General features: G+C 38.8%; 1 protein-coding gene and 1 long non-coding RNA gene across 3 annotated transcripts; one reads left to right on the top strand and one right to left on the bottom strand.

Annotated features, from left to right (window-relative positions):
• Window positions 1-133: 133 nt before the first annotated feature.
• On the bottom strand, window positions 134-15,654 carry LOC103718089 (probable RNA helicase SDE3). 2 transcript variants are annotated; one of them, XM_039116321.1, is made up of 6 exons: window positions 15,410-15,654; window positions 14,179-14,250; window positions 12,854-13,757; window positions 12,596-12,769; window positions 11,054-12,505; window positions 134-960 (listed from the first exon to the last, which is right to left on the bottom strand). In XM_039116321.1, the coding sequence occupies exons 3-6, from the start codon at window positions 13,637-13,639 to the stop codon at window positions 469-471; spliced, it is 2,904 nt and encodes a 967-aa protein (XP_038972249.1). In that variant the 5' UTR covers window positions 13,640-13,757; window positions 14,179-14,250; window positions 15,410-15,654; the 3' UTR covers window positions 134-468. The 2 variants fall into 2 exon arrangements, with proteins under 2 accessions (XP_038972249.1, XP_008804960.1); XM_008806738.3 differs by having other exon boundaries at window positions 12,854-13,674.
• An 897-nt stretch (window positions 15,655-16,551) lies between these two features.
• LOC120104721 lies at window positions 16,552-18,336 on the top strand. The gene is made up of 2 exons (XR_005507087.1): window positions 16,552-16,674; window positions 18,116-18,336. It is a non-coding gene; the product is annotated as an uncharacterized LOC120104721 (long non-coding RNA).
• Window positions 18,337-19,157: the final 821 nt, after the last annotated feature.

The following is a 19,157-nucleotide window of genomic DNA, read 5'->3' as shown; positions in this document are numbered from 1 at the left end:
AGAGAGAGCTCATGAAAATGTCCAATTAGAGAAAATCAATAATCTATGGATATAAGTGCAACCATCATGAGGTCCACGAATTTTTCCCACAAAACCAACATAAAATGATAAATATAGGACATGCAATATAAACTAATAATCCAGATTATGTTTATAATACCCATTGTTATTTATATTGTTTGATGTGTTCATAGACATCCATAAAACAGCATCAAAAGATGCTTTTTAGGTGCAAGCCCAAGCTAATGGTAGAGGTCTGGTGTTATTCTCTCCAATTTGCATGAGATGCAATGGAAACATCAACAATTAATGTAAACTCCTTTAAAAATTGGGAATGTCTGATGAGATGGAAGATTTCGTCCCATAACATGGATTTCTACAGGAACAAAAAAAGCCGAAACAAAACAAAACATTCCATCCATTGGATCATTCAGCTTCTCTTCTCTTTGCTGTGGAGGATACTAGGACTTAATCATCCCAGCCGGTTGGCTGTATATTGAGGTACCCAGTCAATACAGCAACCTGATCATTCCAGTCAGTGGCCTCTGATTTGCCACGATCCTCTCCCCATCGAGTTGGTTTGCAATCATCAGCACGACCAGTTTCCTCTACTTCATCATCGTCACCCCAGCCAGTTGGCTGGATATTGAAGTTATCGCTACCCGATTCAACCTGAGGGTTTGCTCCTGATGAATCATTACCCCACTCGCCCTTGTTCTGGTGCCACTGATACTGGGTTGGAGCATCTTCACCCCACCGGTCTGCATGCTGTTCATACTCCACTGGCACATCTTCACCCCACCGGTCTACATTACTGGAGTATGACTCTGGGATCTTTGGTTCACAATCAAATCCAGCATCTTCCTCGGGATAGTCTTGGCTTTCTAGAACAGGTAGGGGACAGCCCTGGTATGAACCATTGTCCATGCAGTACCTTAAGAGCTTGGCCCAGTGTCTATCCTGCAGATGGGAAAGCAAAATGAATTTTATTTTTATTATGATACGACTAAGAAAACTACAACAATAAGCTCCAGACTGAAAAAGATAAACCAGTAAGCCTATTCATATGAATAATTGGTCAATGTAGCTTGTTGTAACATCTGAAATCATATGATAGCTTGAATTAAAGCAAAACACTGAAATCCATAACCAAGAAAAAAGTTGTCAACTGAAAAAACATGACATCAGCTCGATTTTTTCCGCATCCAAATCATTTTGTCATTATTTTTTATGCAAGCAATGAGATAGCTAAGCAGACATCATCAAAGTATAGATTTCCAGAACACCCTTCAACCTGAGCCCATTCAGCTTCATGTTAAAGAAGCTTCAAATCCAACAAAAAAAAGAGGTGTGCTAGAGGTCCATGCGTGTAGATATCTTCGACCCACATGTGCTCTAACATTGCCAAATATCCTATTGACTCGGTCAATGGTTCTACAACTGGTGAACCTTTGCTGGCATGAGATGGATTCATCCTTCATTCATCAGTTTTCTCCATCGTTGTGGCTTTTCTCCATGCCAGCATCCCATTCTCAGTGGACCATTACCATTTGCGAGCAGTGAATGCCAAATGCTGGGATACACCAGAAATTGACACCTAATGAACCATTACAGATATTGTAGAAGCCTAGAAACAGAGGATGATTTACAAGATGATGGATTTAGCTTGCCTCAGACAGGGGCTTGTCCGCTAAGTCGTTGAATTATTTTATCTCATCCATTTAGATACTCAAGGTCCCTTGGCCTAAAAATATAATTTTTTCGTGATAGCGGGTTCTAATTCAAAGATTATTTGGCTGGTTTTGAGAAGATGGGCAGAAGAGGCTTCATGCTCAAAAGAACTCCAGAGAAGTGAGGAGAAAAGGGTATCTCGAAGAGGCGCGTGATGGAAGCCTGTGTTCATGATGAATGCAAACGCAATCAAGTCCATCATGCCCAGCTTCTTCCCCTAAGTGCCAGATAACTGAGGAAGGAGAAGAGGTTTCTCATCATTGATCCCAACCATCGCCACCCTACCTATCACATATGCAGGGCATAGTACATGGCAGTGGAACAGGATCTAATCCACACTGCGGTGCCCATGGCAGGCCACGAGCAATAGCATGTATCTGAGAGTGAAAAATATCAATAAAGAAGAAAGAAAGTAGGAAACAACCCTCAACTGTTCAGTGTTCAGCAGTTAAATAAAAATTGAACCAGTCCATGCAGCACCTGAAGGCCTACAATGTGTGTAGGTCAATGCTTCTCCAACATAGACTAGACTCAGATTACAAACATAGAAGCAATCTGACTTCACAATAAATAAAAACAGAGAAGCAATCGGACTTCACAATAAACTATTCCAATACAATCCATCAAAACAGCACATCGTTATTCAATAAGTTATTAAATCACTCCAATAATATCATCCATCTTTAGGAAAAAGGATTACATTCACAATCAGCATTGAATTTACAACCATGCCAAAGTTCCTTTTCTGTTGCTCATAATACAACACTGATGCAAGAATGAATATCAGCGCATGATCAAGGAAGCATGTGATAAAAAGTTTACATGCAAAAGCAATAGAAGTGTCGTCTTACACTCATATTAAGCATTTTAGATGAAAATCCAAGGTTTAAAATACCAAGAATCAATACCAATCAACCAAAGGTGGGAACAGCATACATCATTGAGGATTACCCAATAGAGGGTTCCAGAAAGTATGTATAGATACACCTCAAACACATGCACATCATTTTCAGCTTCCAAACCCTGATAGGATTTTTTTTATCATAAATGAAAGTTTTCTTGTTTAAATTCATGTTTTGCCAAGAAATAACGTAGGAGTATCAAGTTAAGTGCCCTAGTCAAGTTTTTCTGTTTGTGCTGTAGTCATTAAAATACAGAAATATCACTTAAAGGTAGATAATTGTAACCTGCAACACATTTAAAAGACACGTGCTAAAATTAGCAATTGAAGTGCAACCTATCTCAGAAGTTGTTCAATTATCTAATGTTATACCTATATTTTCAACATAGTAATTTTTTTTTAAAATCTGGACCTTGTGTGAGACTAAACCCTAGGTGTGACTTCTAGGCTCCAGAGAGAGTCTGGTATCTTTCCTTTATATTTCCTTTCATTTTTTTCATCATAATCTGTATTTTGTTTTGCTTTCTTCTTTATTCCCTTCACATCTACTTCTGTTTTTCCCTATTTTCTTCCTAATATTGATCCTTAATTGCTTCAACTGTTATCAAAACATTTTATAGCTACAGACCTCACTTCTCAGACCAATCATTCAATACCCTTCAAATCCTTTTGCATGCTTGTTGGAGATTTCCATTCACTAGTTAAACCAAAGTTTCATAATCTCTAGGTTTTTTGCCACATCTATTATCAATTTGGTGTTGGATCCAACTATCATAGTTCAGATTTATTAAAAACTCAGGTCTAAACTTGAATTTCCATCAAACTATAGGTTTCACCCTTGCTTCCCTAGACTTTATAGACCCCTTCTATATACTGCCTTGCATCAGTTAATAAAAAAAATGATAATAAGGCTACGAATTTCAAAGATTCTGTTTTAACGTTAGAAGAAAAGACGACATCTATTGCTGATACATCAGAAGAAGGCTGTTTAGAAATTGAATTTCAGTTGGGAAAACTGTACTTCATGATCCTCCATCTGAAGAATAAGCTTGCAAACAAGATCCATTAAACTTTAAAGAAGTTGTCACCTCCAAAGAAATACATGTTGATAATGTTTTCTTCATTCAAGGCAACATTATGAATGGCAAAGCTGACTTGGAATATTTATGAAACTTGGGCTCATTCAGATCAGGTCAGGATTTATTTTTATCAAGCACAGTTATGTTCAATAGAATCATGCTGCAAGTGGAGTTCAAAGCTACTCGTCCCCAGTTAGCCATCAAACAGAATATAATCATTGCAACTTTGACTTAAAGGAACTCAAAGCAAATCCAAGACCACAGGTACAAATGTTGTGGGGGAGAAACACAGAATGCAGGTTGTCACAGACAACAGGTCACTCTACAAAAGGTTAAGGGAGGAAATGAGGGGAAAAGCCACATTTATAATGGATTTCATCTGCAATAAACTGCCTTGGTCTAATGTTCAAAGACATTGAGGAGTTGAGAAATGAAAAGGCAGTGGTGGAGAAAGGACGGGCCATTTCAAAGTTTGTCTACAATCATCACTGGGTCCTAGCACTTGTGAGTTATTCTAATGGAGATATATCGATGCCTACTCATTTTGTCACTAACTGCATTGCCCTAGAGAGACAACTTGACAAAAAGAGTGGGCTGATCCACATGTTCACTTCTCTCGACAAGAATTTTAGATTTGCTTTGAATCTGGAGGGGAGTAGCGGAGAGGATTGTCCATGGCCATACATTCTAGGAGGGCATGCAAGATATGGTACATGTGCATCCCCTATTTGTCATCCAAAGGAAAGTGGACAAAGGGGAGATCCCACACATGGGCAGTCTATTCTGCATGACAGCTAAAATGAACACAATCATACAGCAATGTCCCAGAAATTACATGACTTACTTGAACATTATTTACTCAAGGTGGGACATGCAGACGGGCCAGGTGTTTACATTTAGATGGTATAGCAACAAAACCTAAGTTGCTTTTATTCTCATCAATAGCTTTCAATTTAAAACATTAGTTAAGTACTGTTGTCTAATCTTTTGCAGCATATTGCTTGAACCTCCACTTCCACTTTGCCAATGACCTGGCCATCTGGGAGCCTTACATGCTGACCATAAGGTAAGTATTGCAGAGGTTTGCCTCAGATCTAGAAAAGCATCAAGAGCTATTTAGGAGGTCAAACACATCCAATGTTTGTATACTAACTTTACGTGTTATCAACCACTGTTTTAACATGTTTCACTTCATTTAGGTGAAGATGTTTAGGGATGCGAATGGTAGCTTAGGGATCAGTCCATAATAAACAGTAGAACATCCTGTAATAAATGCCCAGGTATTAGATGAACCAAATGTGGGATATTTATGAAATGGCACCAAGAGAAGACCTCATGCAAGGCATGCCGTACCGATGCCGGAACCTATTCTGGTTGGCCAATGGTATGGTACAGTACTGTGTCATTTGATTTTGGCGCATTCCATCAAAGGGAGAGTCGACGAGGGAGGGGGAGAGGGAGGAGAGAGAGGAAGAGAGAGATGGGGAAGGAGGGAGGGAGAGGGAGAGGGAGAGGAAGGGAGGGAGAGAGAGAGGGAGAGGGAGGGGGAGCACTGGAGGAGGCCGGAGGAGGGTCAGGGAGGGCCGAAAGAGGGCTTCCGCCCTTGGTAACTCGGTTCCCTTGTTTCTAATGAAATAGGGGCCCAGAAGGCCTTTTTTTATTTTTGCGATTTTAAGTGAAGTCGGCTGGGGGATCCCCCTCCCTCTCCCCCTCCCTTGCCAATTTCTCAAACCGAGTCCATCACCAATTTCTCAAACCGAGGGGCAGACCATGTCGGTCCACCCCCAGTACAGTTCGATACATCCCGAATTCCGAATGGTACAGCATTCCATGGCCTTATACATTATGTTTATGTGCACTGAAACATGCAATTGAGGCTGAGATTTATCAAGCAGTAGAAGAAAAAAGATCAGAAGGGAAACAAGAGTTTGGAGCCTTCTGGTGATCCATTCAATCCTGGAATCCTACATAATGGTAGTGATCCCATGACTGCATAGTTAGAAAACCACAAGGGTGATATTTATGGATGAGCTTGGTGAACCTCCTAGGCTGCATATTTAGATTGCATGGTAGGCCAAGGTGCCGGATGCCGATTGGTGGACTCAAGAGCGCTTGGTCAACATAGCAAGTGATCAACAGTACCAGGGTTATGGTCGGGGCTGATACAATGAGAATCTGGATAGGGTGAGAGAATGAATATATTGTTGCAGACTTGCAGTAGACTGGTCGTTGTGATGCTGAGTTGATAAGTCAAGATGGCAGTCAAATCATTTAGAACATCAGAGCCAACCAAGGGAGCAAGGCTACTTCGGTTAGCAATGGTAGATCAAAAACCTTATTGCATGATTATGACAGCAAGACTTAGATGCCTTCTAATTTTGGCCTAAGTAGATCCTTGAAGAAGACTAGTGATGACGATGATAGCAACTTCAATGATGGGACCACTAATGCTGCAGGATCATAGGTGGGTTCGCAACTTCTTGGACTTGCTTTATGTACATGTGAGGCTAGATTTGATCATGCAACTCAGAATCGGGATCAAAGTGACAACCCATCCTAGTTCTATTGGAGGATCTCATAGGAGACCAAGGAACAAAGTAAAGGAGAAGGTTATTGCTAGTCTTGAGAGGAGTCAGAGCTGGGCATGGGAACAATATCCTTAGGGATAACAATCTTGGGATCAGTCATGTGATGTAGATGGCATCCCTAAGTCGGGTTGGTTGGGTGGTCAAGTAGGGACAATCAATGCTCTCACTTGGCATCCACTTCCCTTCTGTCCTACCAACATGCATTCAACAACACTTCCGATTTTTGGTCCATCTTCAGTGTCCATAGTATGCTGTATAACAACACACATACACAAGACTTACATACTATAGATCAGTCAGCATCCTAGGAATATTGGCAACCTTTCTTGTGCTCCTTTAGGAAGGTACAGCTAGAACCCTTGGCATGGCAGCATAGCTTTAACTATGTCTTCCTCAGTGCCTATCAGGGTTGAGTACTCTCCTTTTATATTGATAACAGTGGTGCATAAGACAGTGCGGTATAATTATTACACAAGAACCATCGATACTGCTAGCCACACATGACACTGAAGCAACATCAAGGTTTTTTCAAGCAAATAGGCAATGTGGAGCTGGTGATGAATGAGAATGTGTATAAGCCTGCAAAGCACTCACACCGACATTGAGGTACGTGGTTGCACAAAGAACATGATACTATTATTGAATGATATTATAAATAATATCTCCTTTTGTTGCTTGTATGTATTTAAGATTTCAAGTTGCATGATTTATGTGAGATGTATATTTCTAACTTTAACATGCATAGAAAACCATGATTATTGCAGTTAACTCGATGCTGCCACTTCTTCCTTGCAAATACATAGAATTAAACAAGAAACATGGTAAAAAATCAAAATACGAATTTAGAGGCCAAAAAATGTCATACGTAGGATATTTTAGACATACCAATGCATACTCATCAACATGCTTGGTTAGTTTGATCCTCGGAATGGCCCAAGCGGAACTTGTCCTTGCTCGATGTGAGTCTAATCCTCAGTATTTTGGTCCTTCAAACAATCCATACTGACTGGTGTCAATCCCCATCCCACTTGATATCAATTAGTACCAACCATAGTATGCCGAACCGGTCCGGCCAGCTATCGATACGCCGGAATTGTGGAAACTGGTATAAGCCGGTTCTGTGTCGGAGACGAAGAAGATGAAGAGGAGAGAGAGCGCAGGGAAGAGAGGCAGGGAAGAGACCTATGGCCGCCATCGGAGAGCCGCGAGAGAGCGGGGGGGCGGGGGAACCCGCGGGGGCGCGGCGGAGGCCGAGGCCGCGTCCGCATCCCCTGTTTCGAAAGAAACAAGGGACGCGGCAACGGATTTTTATTTTGGGGGTTTTAAGTGAAATCGGCAAATCGGTTGCCGACTTCACTTAAAAATCCCTAAATTTTTTGCCGACTTCACTTAAAACCCCCAAAAAAGAAACAGGGGACGTGGCCACAGCCTCGGCCTTCGCCGCGCCCTCGCGGATTCCCCCCCCCCCCCCCGCCATGCTTCATCGCTCCCTTAGCCTCCATCGCCTCTTCGCGCCTCCGATAGCGGCTACAGGTCTCCTCCCTCCCTCTCTTTCCCGCGTTCTCTCTCGTTCTCTTCTTCTTCCCCGGCTTCAGCGGAGAAGAGTTGGCTGATTCGTACCACCCGGTTCCGGTACGAACCGAAACCGTATCGGTCCAGTTGGCGACTGGTACGCCTACCGAACCCGGTACGGCGGACCTTGGTACCAACCATTATTAACCAAGATGGCCCAATATGGAGGGGACCAAGGTCCCAAGTGCATCCTAAGACCCAATAACTCATTAGTGGAATCAAAGATGTCCAGTATGGACCAATATGGACTCGTACATACAAGAGCTTAAACCCTTGATCTTTACTAGTCTAGTGGTGTATTCCACTCACTACATCTTTCTTTTACATCTATTTTATCTTCTATTGATATTAGAAGTTTGAACCACTATGAGGTACCATCTAAAGCACATCTCATGTGTTGCACAAGTTCTTTAAATGAAAAAATCAGTACGCACTATTTTTTCCACATAAGAATGAACGAGTGTTCACTTCATTCTTTTGGCATATCCATACTGAGTTGTTATAGTTTCTTTTCATATGTCTACACAATGTTTCTTAAACAATAGAGTGTGTTTACAAAAGATGGAACTTGCCTTTTAAAGACTCAAGTTTCATCAAAGTAAGCCAAAATTCAACACCATCCATGTTCAAATATTATAAATGATTTTGGACTTCTCAATTGAATACACAGAAATCTAGGTTCATTATCAAAGTTTCTAGAAAGCAAGATTTTTAAGTCCTGGCAAAACGGGGAGCATCCAGCCATCTCGTCCCATTTCTATAACAAAACATGACCAGGACAGGTTGGGACTTTGAAACCCATCCATGTGGAGAAAGAAGAAGAAAAAAGGAAAGAAAGAAAGGAAGGAAAGTTGAAGAAAAGAAAAAGTGAAAGGAAAGAAGAAGAAAAAGAAAAGAAATAAAGGAAGGGAGAAGAAAAAGAATGAAAGGAAGAAAAGAAGGAAGAAAGGAAAGAGAAAGAAGAAGAAAAAGAAAAGAAAGAAAGAACCAAAGGAAGCGATAAGGAAAAGAAAGAAGAAAAAGGAAAGAAAGGAAGGTAAGGGAAAAGGGAGGAAAGAAGGAAGAAAGGATAGAAAGAAGAAAAAGAAAGAAAGAAAGAAAGAAAAAGAAAGGAAAGGGAAGGAAAGAAGGGGAGAGGTACGTCAATACCTATGGGACTTTTGACTGAGACAGCCGCCAGGACACGGCAGGACAATGGAGCATCCTGCTCCATAGAGAAATCGGGACACCCTCGTCCCATGAGATTTAAAACCTTGCTAGAAAGTCAATAAAATAATTATTTTTCTCAGGTTTTCAAACTGCAATTGTTCAAGAAACACAAACCATGCAAGAGGTGACTTAAAATACTATTCAAATTTCAAAGCAATACCTAAGCAGGAAGAACATGCAAATGAGGATCCATAAAGCTGACCTAAATAGTTGGGAAAGGCTGGATTGTTATGGTGATGGTTTGGGTGACTCAATATACTAGTCATGCATTATGACTGAACTTATATTTCAAGCAAAGGGCCATTTTCCAGCCAAAAGAGAATAAAAAAGGAGTTTTCATCATATCCTATGGAAAAGGTAAATAATAATAACACAAATTAATAAAATCTAGACAATACATGCAACTAGACTGAGACATCATAAATGGTAAATGTGTAGTATAGTCATGCTAGTCCAACCATGCAATCAATATGAGAAGAAATCACTAAATCACGTAGTTTGATCCAAGATCTGCAATCTTGGTACCAAACTACTAGGTACCATACCAATACATTACCAATTTAGAACGATACAGATTGGTACGTATGGTATTCACCCCATACTGAGACAGCTCTTGGGCCATTTTTCATACTTTAATCTCGGTACATCTCAGTACACATTAGCATGCCTCATTATGGGTCGACAATGATTGGTACGGGATATGTATCGACCTAAATATGGTTTTTGTACATTTGGACCTGGTACAATATGCATGCCCCGAACCAGGTAGTTCGAGGCAGTATGGCAATCACTTTGATCTTTAAAAATATAAAGACTAGTCTAAATATAGGTAACATGCTTTTCTGATGATTACAAAAAAGTTAGAAATGTTTGAGCTCCCAAAAAAGTTAATTATGACAATAAATGAGAGAGAAATGGAACTCGTACCAGCATTAAATAAATTGGTAGCAGAGTGGCAGCTACATAACACAACTCTAATTCAAGCATGTAACACCAAAGAGATTGAGCAAAGTATGACAAACAGCTTTAACTTGATATTAGTCCCTCCATAAATCATGCCAAGCATCATGGCCAATGCTAGTTAAAAAAACATTGTTGACATGACAAGGAAATGGCAGAAAGTGCAAACACAGGGACATGGCTTAACCATGGATGCACTGTCAGTAAAATTGTCTCATCAATAAAGCTAAATATCCAAAGCTATTTGCTGTGCGTTAAATAAAGAAGCATTTAAGCAAGTACTTCATGATGCATGACTGATTGTTGTGTGTAGTCTAATCACAAATACAAAAGAAATAAGATGAAGATGAGGGGGCTGGTTAAGATTTATCCATATATCTAGTCTACAAGACACGAACCTAAAGTTCACAAATAAATTATGCATTTCTTAGCATTTTCTGTACAGACAACTTAAGAGATGGACATTATGGATCTCAACAAAGGAAGTACAGCTAAATCTTTAAGAACAGAAAGGGTTTCTCAAACAGAGCTAGAAATTCTAATACAAAACACATCAGTTAGGAGATTAATACAAAAGGAAGCAATCATACTAACTTAGAAAACCACATCATAGGAACCTTGTGTTTGAAGAAAACAAACATCCAGGAAATACTAAATGGTTAGGCAAGCCCGTGTCTTTAATAATACAACCATTCAACCAGTGTCTTTAATAATACAACCATTCCTCTGAACTAGTATTTTTTTGTATTATGTACATGCAAAACATTATTTGCATCAGGATCTATGGATGTTTTGAATCAGATGTATGAAGAGTGGCACACTTTAAGCTATAATATAATGCAGAAGAAGATCATACTGTATAGTTCACAATAAAGAATTGCATGGCAACTATAGATCATTTAAAATTTTAAACTATATTCAATAGTGGAACAAAAGAGAAAACAAAAAAGGGAAGGGAACAATTTAGCAAAACAAATGATTCAAATTCTAGCAGACAAAAGGATGAGCATCACCTTAGCAATGACATGTGGATTTCCAACAATGATTAACAAGGATCTAGCACGAGTTATGGAAACATTAAATCTTCTAGGATTACTGAGGAATCCCAAACTGTGCACCCGGTCAAATTCATTATGTTTAACAGTTGATCTGACTGTAGATATGATTATAATTTGCCTTTCTTGCCCTTGAAATTGTTCAACACTTCCCACCTTCAGATCTGGCATCTCAAGCAATTCAAGGGCTTTCTTTAACTTGAGTACTTGCTGACGGTATGGAGTAATAATTCCAATATCAGTCTCATCTATGTCAGTATTCATAATCAGTTTCCTGATGAATTCTACTACTTTACTAGCCTCGATTCTATTAAACCAAGATGGATTACTACCCTCCCTCTCATCACATCCCTGAATTCCGAAAAAGAGAACAGGAAATGCTTTATTTGGAAGACCCACTGAATCATAAATAGATGTTGGTTTCTCCTCTTTACAAGCAATCAATTCATTCTTGTAGAAAAGCCTTGAAGGGAGCTCCAAGATAGCTGGGTGACAACGGTAGTTTCTTACCAGCTTCATCACATAGTTTTCATCACCAATTTCATAGTATTTGCACTCAAAAAGTCTTTCCAAGTATGATTTTCCCAAGCCATAACTCTCTGCATTTCTCGAATAAATTACAGGTCCCAGCTGCATAGGGTCTCCAGCTAGCACAATGACAGTGTCTCGTGCACATAAGTTTGATACAGGAACCATTGTCTCTGGCTCAGAGGCTTGACCAGCCTCATCCAAGAAAATGTGGGAGAAGTGACCGTTGTAGATGCCTTCAGCATATAGTAGAGATGCACTCATGTATGTTGATACAATGATCTTGTAACGCAGTAAAGCCTTGAGTGGAGGGCATTTAAATACCATATCTTCAAAGAAGCAAAAACGGATAAAGTGAGGCTTAACATCTTCATAAGGGCGGCTGGTTGCGTTTAGCCTAAATATATCATTTTCTCGAACACCAACGCCTTCACCAAGCAGCTTTTCCAAAATATGATCTGCTGCATTATTTGAAGACGCACAAACAAGAATGTGTGCTTTTCTCCTGGTTTTGTAGAGCTGTAGTATAGCCTCCACCAACGTGATTGTCTTACCAGTTCCCGGAGGTCCATAGATGACATAAGGAGGAGCACCTTTACAGCCAAGTATCATTTCAACCGAACGCACTTGCTCCCTGTTTAGAAGTGCATTCAGTTGGACAAATGATGAAGCTACAATCATCCTTCTATGAGATGACTGACATGGAAAGAGCAACTCTGGCCCTAACTTTTCAGCAGCACGAACTGCCTGATATAACCTCCTCATATTCACTCTGTTGTATGTGAAGCTAACATTGTAAAGATCCTCATCGCGGTGATGCTTGTGTAAATCCTTATTAAATCGTAAAAATATTTCATCAGCCTCGACCCTGTGAATGTAACCCTGTAGAAAATCCAACCTATTCTGTCAAACTAAATATTATAAGTTAAAGAAGGCTTGAGTAATGCAGAAACTTAAAACACATGTATAAACCTGATAAGGACGGCTTTCATTGTCTGAACTGTCAGTTGCAAGCTGGGCAAATATATAGTCTCCATAAACCAGTGAAGGCCTTCTCTCAGCCAATCCAGGAACCTCGAGAGACAAAAACTGGTAACTCCTCCTTTTCATAGTTACGCACTCCATGTCATATGCTGTCATTTCTTGCTGCAAAAGCAATTTAACAGTTAGCAAGGCAACAAAAGTGATCTTTAACCTTCGATTATTCTTCTGAGAACAAGAGTTATTTACCTCCAAATGAACTTCTTCCATGACAAGCAGTGTGCTGAAATATCTCTCATAGTTATTACTATTCAATCCTTCTGTGATGACTTCAGGTACCTTTTTATTTTCAACAATTTCACGCATATCTTGGGGTATGGCAAACTGAGGAAGTTTATATTTAAACCCCTGTATACTTGCCCGAGGTGGGCGTTGACCTGCCACATATTGGCCATAATCAAATTTCTTTTTTCGGGAGGAACCTCTTGAATAGGGCTTATCAGAAAACAAAGACTGCGATACTTTATCCTCTGCTAATAGAAAGGCCACCCTCTCAATTTTTTCATCACCCAGATCAAAATGAATAACTGACGTATGCAAGCCAATTTCTTTTGGTTTACATGACAGCCAAATCGTGAGATTCTGCCCAGGCTGAAGAACCCTATCCTCCAAATAAGTCAACCCCATAAAACTACGCTTTGCACCCTCATCAGCATCATCAGATGGAGGTTCCATCAATGACAGAGCATAGCTATCCTCAGGATTTGCGGAGAAGATCCTAACACTCCACAATTCTTTTGGATCGCTAGTGGTGTTTCTAATATTAATCAAATATGCTGATGTTTCTCCTATGAGAGCAGACTGCGGTTTCCCACCAACAAAAGGGAAAGGAATTGTAATTACAACAGAACCTTCTTCAAGTGGATTGAAAGAGTGGAGGGATTCATCATCCTCGAAATCTAAGAACCCTACTTCTGGCTTCTCTCCAATTACTGAGTATTCTTCATCCCACGTATTTTCACCAAGTGTACCCATTGTACAATGAACCTTCACTCAAGAAGGTGCCTACCCTGCATGATGCCCAAGGCTCATTAGAACTCATCCCTTTTTTGGCCCCATTTTAACATGACAACATCAGTACAAGCAATATCATCTACTCCATCAAAGAAAAAGAAGATTAGTTTCATGAGATATCACCAACAAGGTGCTCATGCAGAAAGGCCAATTAAGAAGCTTAATTGATAGCAAAATTAATGAGAATAGTGAAAATGAGGATATCTATTCTAGTAGCATTGTAAGATCATCTCAAACAACTGTTTTCCATTAGTGAATGTAGGGAGAATTAAAAGTAACTTGATGAACAATAACATTAATAAGAAAAAATAGAATATTCAAAAAATGCACTTCGCACTAGAATATCAACAAATTCAGTAATACTAATAATATATACAACAGTTTTCACCAATGTAATAATATGAAACCCCTTTCAATTATTAATGTAAATAGAACCAGATCTATTGTAACGAACAAAAACATCAATAATATATATCAACAGGAAAGATATTTAAACAAACCTTAGTAGAAGTAAGATGAGGCTCCACAGATAGATCTGGACTGAAGCAGAAAAATCTTCAAGACCGCAGATTCTGTACACCAAAAGCATATGATAAATGAGATATGGGATCCCTTTAAAACAAGAAAAGGATGCAAATAAACACTTCAACATTTTCTACAAAACCACATTTCGACATTGTATGCATCAAAAATCATTAATACATATATCAATAATACCAGATAACCTTAACCCAGATAACAAGTTTTTTCGATGATTGGAACCATTAAAAGTGAATTAACCAAAAGTATAATAGAATTGATAAATATAAAGAAAATTGATATTAACCAAATACAATGATACACAGCAACACTAGACCCAGTTAACCAACTCCACCACCCACCCCCACCCCCCCACCCCCCCCTACGCCTCAATCCCAACCCAGCAAAGGAAAAAAAAAATGGGAGAAAGGCCTACAAAAAGGGGAGGGGCAGAAAAGCGTCGAACTTTAGATGAGATTCATAAACATCCACATCTTGACAGCTATTTTTTAATCCATAAGATAGCTCTAAATGCCATTTAAAAATTACAGAAAACAATCTTAACCCAGATTTTACAATCTCTTTTTTCCTATCCGTACTTTGGACTATTGAAACCATTTGAAATGGAGAGACCAAAAAGCATCACAGAATTTGCAAAAAAAAATATAATAAGAAAACCTACCAATGCTTCAAAAATTTCAGAACAGGAAATACCAATAAAATTCAGGAAAAGAAAATAAATGGCATACTCTTTTAAATACAAATCAAAGACAACAAATATCCACATCCATCTCCAAATGCCATTAGTTACAAACAACAACCCTAACCCAGATCCTAAAAGATCCATCTTTTCCACCCTTTGCATGACTAAAATCATTTGTAATGGAGATAAACAAAAGCATCAAGAATTTCAGAAAAATTAAAAAAAATAGCACAAAAAATCAGAAAAATGAGAAAAAGTTTAAGGGAAGTATCAACGTCTACATACATTTCGAAAACAATTATGGACTCATAAATATCTCAATCTATAACTAAAAAACTGAGCTTCCAATGAGACAGATTACAGAAAACAGACTCAATTCAGACCCCAAAAACTTCTTTTTTCCCTGTAGATTAGACTGTAACCAACTAAAATGGACATCAAAAAACCGAAATTCTCCAATCTAGCAATTAAGAATGGGTGACAACATTAGGAATCGAAGAAACAAGTACCTTCCGATCAAACGAACACAACGGATTCCCGATGCCCGATGGACATTGAGATCAATCTATAGATGGTGAAGGGCGACCAACGAAACCTCGTGGCCCAATCAATCGGTAGGGGGATCCAAGCAATTATTTCCACCAAGAGAAGAAGAGAAAAAATGAAATTTGGGGGCGATTTTGCGATCGGCGGGCTGAACGAAGTAATAAGAGTAGTGAACGAAAGCGAGTGAGGGAGCGCAGAGAAAGGTTGCCCGGTGTCCATCTCTGTACGTCTAAAGGGGCCTCACGTCCTCATTTCTCTCTCTCTCTTTCGCGTATTCGATTCTGCATCAAGCCAAACACAGAACAGCTAACCCAAAACCAATGATAGTATTGCACGTACCATATTTTTCATGATGAGATCTTGAACCCGTGGGAAGCTCCCTCAGGTTTTTACTCACTAATGCCGTGTTGTCACCACATAAACATGATGTTCAATCATAACTGTCTGCCCAAATTAAATATTTCTCAAATTGTGTGCTTTATTTCTATGTGGAAAAACTTTATGCTCATAGATCCGACAACTTCAAATACAGCAAACCTTGCATCTTGCAAGCTATCGTTGTTCATATGATGCATGAGACACATCGATATATAAGTGAGCTTGCATAATTGTTTAATCATTACGCATTTTTCTAAAAAAGATATAAAAAAAAATAGAACTTTTCCGTTGCTACTATGTAAACAACACCAAGCTACTATAGGAAAAATACCGCAAGAAAATAATATCAGCATACAAAGAGTATGGATAAGAGCTTCCTTGTAAGTATGATATTTTTTTTTTAAGATTCATGGATTTGGCTATGCAGTTGGAAAACAAGCTTCCATGCCAAAAATTTAGGTACTCCTTACTATTTTTTCACAGAGAGTTTCTTATAAAATTTTTGTAGAGATAGAATTGCATGGATCACACCCCATCTTATGTATTGCAAGCTAGTATTGTGAGGGCCTGGTCTACTGATAGGCCCACACATGAATTGGGCTGAAAGCCCATCGAGCAAAGGATTATACGGCCCTGTGCGTGGAGAGGAAGAAGAAGACCCCTAGAGATCAAGGGAGATCAAGCTTATCATCTTTGAGCCAATTTTCATCTATATAAAAGGGCCCCTCTTCCTCTTTTTGGCATCCACCTTCAAAGTTCTCTCATTAAAGGTTGAGATCACTTGTTCTCCGCCGCGAATCTAGGGAGGGTTTTGCCGCCAATCCGAGCGGGGAAGCTCACCGAAGACGAGGTAAGCTTCCTCTCTTTCTTATTCCGGCCTTTGAGCCATTGCCTCCACCTTGATAACTGGTCGGCGAATCGCCGGATTGAGCTCTGGGCAAGTCTCCTGTTTTTTCTAGTTCCAACTTCTTTCCTCCTCGTCCAGTCGGCCGTTGTCAGGCATGGCACGCCGCCGGCACCGCATGGGCCATGGACCGCCGAAGGTCATCGGTACCGAGCAGCTGTTGCCGCCGAGCTCCTCCCACTTCACGAGAAGAAGGAGAGAGAGAGAGGGAGGGAGCCTCATGGTTCCCCTTCCCTTGTTTTCTCCATCTTCTCTCTCTACTTTCTTTATCCTCTCTCCACTTTCTCTCTTAGAATGTTCTAGGAACCTGGAGTCGAGTCACGTTGACCTGATCAGCAAATACGAGTTGACCCCTAGAAAGAGGCCTTGAACTGCTTGGGTGCCTGGGGTCGCCTATTGGACCAATCACCCGGCCTTGTCAAAGTCCATAAAACCCACTGATAAGGAACTATATTAAACGACCCTGGCCTTGATCAAGTCCATGCTCTATAATTTGTTGACCGAATCGCTTAGGCTTGACCCATCCGGAATTGTCGAATGCTCGTCCTTATTTCTTATTATTTTAATTCGATTAAAATTATCAAATAGAAAGTAATTATGCTTTTAATATTTTTAAAGGATTAATTGAATTGCTTAGTGAAGTTTAACAGTTTAAGATGAAAGAGGTAAGAAGATCTTACACTCCTTATTATTTTTTAAATAATTATGTTTTTCGTGCATAAAATTTGCTTGTAGAAATATCATGCTTTTTTAAAAATTATGGATCAACATATGTTTATAGAAATTATTATTTATTATAAAAATAGTTTCATGAATGTTTCGATGAAAATCACTTTGTTATGAAATATGAATATGCTCATACCATTTAATATTTTTTATTTATATATATATTAAGAAAAAGATATAAGTTTTCAAAGACTTTCTGATTGCTATGACCGCCTCATAAATAGGGGTCGATCGATACCCTGAAGCTAGCATCTAATAAAAATGGCCCTCTATCAATAGATTAAATTTGGTAACAAATATGAACCATGAAATCTTACTGATTGCGAAGATAGCCCTGGTTAGTAACCATGGCACAAATATCTGTGAGCAATGTTTTGATACATGATAGGATTAAATGTCATGAAAAACGATTTACGAAGTTATTTGTAATAATGAACTTGGTACTATGTTTATGAAGGTTAGATGATTTGTTCCTGCATGATTTGCTTTATGACTTATTTTTAATATACTACATTATGAAATACTTATTTTGAAATATCTGTTATTTTTTTTAAATGATGCAATGATATGGAAAACTTATGCTTAATCTAGTAAGTAGTGAAAGATTTACTTACGAAGCTGTGTCTATTATATACCTATATTTTTATTTCTCTTTCTCCAGGTAAATAGGATCAGTAGGGATGAAGGTTGGTCCATGCTTGGAGTTCGCACTAGCATGCTTGGCAATTTTGTAGAAGAATTTTATTATTAACTATAAATTTGTAGCTAATGATCTTCTGAATATTGAGGTTGATGGGTTTGGTATTGATATTAGATTTAGAAGCTCTGAACTAATTTTAGTTTTATTTAATGGACAATGAAATTAGATATTTTATTATTTTATTTTGCTGTGATGGAATTTGAAAACTAAAAGTAATGTTAGCTTCGTGTTTTCATGGGTTGTATCCCTCAGTAACACGGCCATATCATGTTCTAGATTTGGGGTGCGACAAGTATTGCTCGCATGATTAACTATGCATGTCAATATCAGGTTGTATACTAGCTTTTGTAAGAGCTTGTGTGTATATATACAATTATGCTTTTGAACGAGACATGACAATAATTTAGACATTCCATGGTAAATTTCAAGGAGGGCTCCTCCTCAGTTTCTTATATATATATATATATATATATATATATATAGACACACACACACACTCTCTAGAGATCCATGACACAGAATCTTAAACTAAATATATATGTTCAATAATTAAATATCAGTTGTGAAAAAATAAAAATTGGGCAACCTGATTAATGTAACTAATTCCTGCAAGATAGTTCTCAAAAAAATTCAATCGAGTAAGATCATGTGCCCAACTTGATCTAGATATATTTACTAGCATTTCATTTTGAGTTCCAATCAAATTTCTAGTCACATGCTACCGATCTTGTTGCATATCTAGTCAAGAATCTAACCTACTGTATTCATATTAGAACGCATGGTAGAGCAGTTATAAAATAAAACCTAATGCATTGTTTAAGCTCAAACTTGTTTATAAGCTGCTCGTCAACCCTTGCTTACGTTTCTCTTACTTCCTACTCCCAAAGACTTAATAAACTTATCATAAAGCTGAGCTTCAGCAGCTAACAAATTATTCAGTACACATGCAAGCCTAATCGAAGATGATACTAGTTTTAGGTTCTTCACTAATTCGTTGTTTTGG

Source organism: Phoenix dactylifera, unplaced genomic scaffold (assembly GCF_009389715.1).
Source record: "Phoenix dactylifera cultivar Barhee BC4 unplaced genomic scaffold, palm_55x_up_171113_PBpolish2nd_filt_p 000085F, whole genome shotgun sequence".
Lineage (NCBI taxonomy): Eukaryota > Viridiplantae > Streptophyta > Magnoliopsida > Arecales > Arecaceae > Phoenix > Phoenix dactylifera.
Note: the sequence above shows the minus strand (reverse complement) of the source record. Positions and strands in the feature narration are given on the sequence as shown.

Bases quoted from the DNA above. Each gene is read 5' to 3' on its own strand.
- LOC103718089 (XM_039116321.1), bottom strand. From the start codon at position 13,639: ATGGGTACACTTGGTGAAAATACGTGGGATGAAGAATACTCAGTAATT. The intron at 12,770-12,853 runs GTAAATAACTCT...TTGCTTTTGCAG, and splicing joins TGGAAGAAGTTCATTTGGAG to CAAGAAATGACAGCATATGA. The intron at 961-11,053 runs GTGATGCTCATC...TCCCATCTGCAG, and splicing joins ATCCACATGTCATTGCTAAG to GATAGACACTGGGCCAAGCT.